Here is a 2952-nt window from a genome sequence, read left to right as displayed (position 1 = left end):
TGTCACAAGCTAAAGAATTGCATGTCTGTATAGTTTTCGATTGCTGATTTGATAATGATATGAGCTACTACAATGGAGATTACTGCCAATAAAGTTCAATAGTAGAATAGTTGGGATCTCATGCCCCCTAATTATGGACCTTGAAGACGCTAGGGTTGGTGTTTGTTGGGTATCCTTGCCTGTCAAGTTTCAAAGATTTTACGATTTCGTTGACAATTTAGTGTATTTTTTGAAAGGTAGGTAACATTTTCACTCGTTAAAAACAAGCAAGAAAGCCAAATTTATTTGCGAGTGGGACTTAGAGTTTTTCACTCGTGGTGGGTAAGATGAGCGATGGACAGTTGAAGAAAAGGTTGAAAAGGGCAGTGAAGGGAAAGGTGGGGTAGCCTAGTAATAAGCAGTTAGTAATTGGCTGGAAAGGGCGAGGATCTCTGCGGGCAATTTTGATGGGTGCGCGAAGAACTGATGAACGTGAGAGAGAGCGAGAGGGAGCGGGAGAAGGCCGGGGGATACGGGAGGGGGTCCCAGCCAGCTGGGACGCGTAGGCATCCGCGTCTTTGCAAGGCCTCCCTCCTTAGGCTACACACGCCCCTCCTTTCATTAAAATGTTCATTCCTGCGTCGCCCAAAAACAATCCACGTTTCAAACGCAAAATTGAGAAAAGGGAAAAAGCCCCCGTTCCTCCCTTTTTTATTTTATTCACTTAATTCCGGCCGCCCGATCAGTATGAAATCCAGTTTGCGCAAAAAAATGCAAAAGCTCTTCAGCTCCTCTTCAGCCTCTCACTCTGCTTCCTCCAAACCCACTGCTCCTGCCCACAGCTCCTCTAGCTCTTCCGACCATTCTAGCTCCTCTGACGGCAAAAGTCCTCCCCGTGCTCGCTCCCCCCCTTCCCCCCGTGCCCGTAAACACGCTGTCTACCGTGGCATTCGCCAGCGCAGCTGGGGCAAATGGGTTTCCGAAATTCGAGAGCCTCGCAAGAAGACCCGAATCTGGCTGGGCTCCTTCTCCACTCCAGAAATGGCTGCTCGTGCTTATGATGTTGCTGCCATGAGTTTGAAGGGGAATTCTGCTCAGCTGAATTTTCCCGAATACGCATCATCGCTGCCGCGGCCTGTCAGCTTGTCGCCCCGCGACATTCAGACAGCAGCAGCGGCTGCAGCTGCAGCATGGCGCAATCCGCCGATTGGAGCGGGTAATAACAGCACTGAAGAGGCAGTGGTGGAAGAATCAGGGGGTGGGCATGAGGAGGAGGAAAGTGCTCATGATGATACTCAGTATGAAAATACTAGCTACGATGCATATGGAGATCAAGAGGATGTGGGCTACAATGCATATGACAATACAGAGTTCAGCTTTCCCACATATGCAGATGCACAGGTGGAGGAGCCACAAGGGTATGACAATTATGAGGCAGGTGCAACATCAAGTGCACCCACACAGAGTATTTACGACGATGAAGAGCTGATGTCAGACCCGTATGCATTTCATGACATGGCCGACGCAATGCTCCTGCCCCCACCGCCACCGCCACCCGCCGATGACCCTCCGAATTACGACGAGGATGAGTCGAGCTGGTCGAACTTCTGGCTATGGGATCACGACCGCCGCTGACTAATTCATGGCTAATGGCAGAGGATCTCTTTGTGCGTCAGAGGCTGTTGTAGTACTCAATTTCTGAGCCAAAGCAGTAGTCATTACTAAGAAAGTTTAGGTGCTGCTGTAATATTGAAGGATCGGTAAGTGGTCCAAATTAAATGCTGCTGCTGATGTGCGTGCGCAGGTTGATGAGAATCAAAGCAAAGAAAGAAGAGAGTAGGGGAGCGCTACTGTGTATATAAATCTAATTACCAATATTGCAGCTTACATTTTCTTGCTTTCCCTAAGGGTATTGGTACCTTAATCTGCCCAAAATAAAAAAGAGGCGCATGATTACTGAGAAAACAATAAGGGCAAAATCTGAAGCTCCAATTAATTCAGCTAATTGTGGATTTGTTAATTCTCTGTGTGGAAGGATGGATTAAAATGCAGATATTTAATGTGGGGATTGATTGCAGATTGTGTCGATTAATTATTTAATCTGTCAGTCTGTCTGTAAGTTTGCTTTCTGATTTTTACTGCACTGTAATTACAGCAGCATCCTGTTCAGTCGATCGGTGTAGATTCTGGAATCACTCAGGAAGAATCTACTCGTCGGGCCTACTGTGCTACTATACTACAGTCGAAGAGTCTAGAGCTGTCCAGAGGCTGCAATGGAAGAGTGTCCTCTGTAGAATTCTATTCTGTGTAGCAGACCAAATATTACAGCTAAATTTTGCACCAAAGAGGTTGATTTCCTTTTTCTTTAACGGGCATAGTTTCAGTAATTCTAATTCTAATTTTGCTGCTTCTCTGAGAGAGCAGGAATCAGAGGAGTCGGATTGATCATTGGATTCACAGAGGAGAGCCTGAGTGACTGTGTGTGTGTGTGTGTGTGAGTAGAGAGAGCGCGCGCGCGCACGGGCGCACGCACACACATACACAGAGGACACCTTCTCTGGATAGATTCGAATGGATCCGTTTGCGCGCGGCTCGTAAATCCACTCGTGAGTCGTAACCGAAAACCGAATCTTCATTTTCGGGATCGAAATTTGAGATTTTAGATTCTGATCTCTCTTTTTTGGGCCCCACGCTTTGTTCGGACAATCTTTCTAGTTTTTGAGACCCAGTGGCAGTGGGCACCCATGCAGGCCGCTTTTCCGCATTTCCAATTTTCCACATTAGAGCTGCATCCCACAGCGTACATGCAGGGGTGGCAACGTTTCGTGCTCACTTGCGCAGAGGCTGCACACTCACACACTCTCCTGGCTTGAATATAGGCAGTTCATCGATTACCAGCTTACATGATGGTTCAGATCGCAGCTTTCACAAGGCAATCCTTCGTAGGAAGCGAGTAAAAAGTGGGGCAATGAT

At 47.5% G+C, this 2952-nt stretch overlaps 1 protein-coding gene across 1 annotated transcript; it reads left to right on the top strand.

Annotated features, from left to right (window-relative positions):
* Positions 1-618: 618 nt before the first annotated feature.
* On the top strand, positions 619-2056 carry LOC147461329 (uncharacterized). Its single transcript, XM_086508901.1, has one exon. The coding sequence runs from the start codon at positions 727-729 to the stop codon at positions 1612-1614; it is 888 nt and encodes a 295-aa protein (XP_086365027.1). The 5' UTR covers positions 619-726; the 3' UTR covers positions 1615-2056.
* Positions 2057-2952: the final 896 nt, after the last annotated feature.

The sequence above is a fragment of the Adiantum capillus-veneris genome, chromosome 3, assembly GCF_014529385.1.
Source record: "Adiantum capillus-veneris isolate H3 chromosome 3, ASM1452938v2, whole genome shotgun sequence".
Classification (NCBI taxonomy): domain Eukaryota; kingdom Viridiplantae; phylum Streptophyta; class Polypodiopsida; order Polypodiales; family Pteridaceae; genus Adiantum; species Adiantum capillus-veneris.
This window is presented reverse-complemented; position numbering and strand designations above follow the sequence as displayed.

What these genes read in the sequence shown, in the direction of transcription:
- LOC147461329 (XM_086508901.1), top strand. Translation starts at nt 727, where the DNA reads ATGAAATCCAGTTTGCGCAAAAAAATGCAAAAGCTCTTCAGCTCCTCT.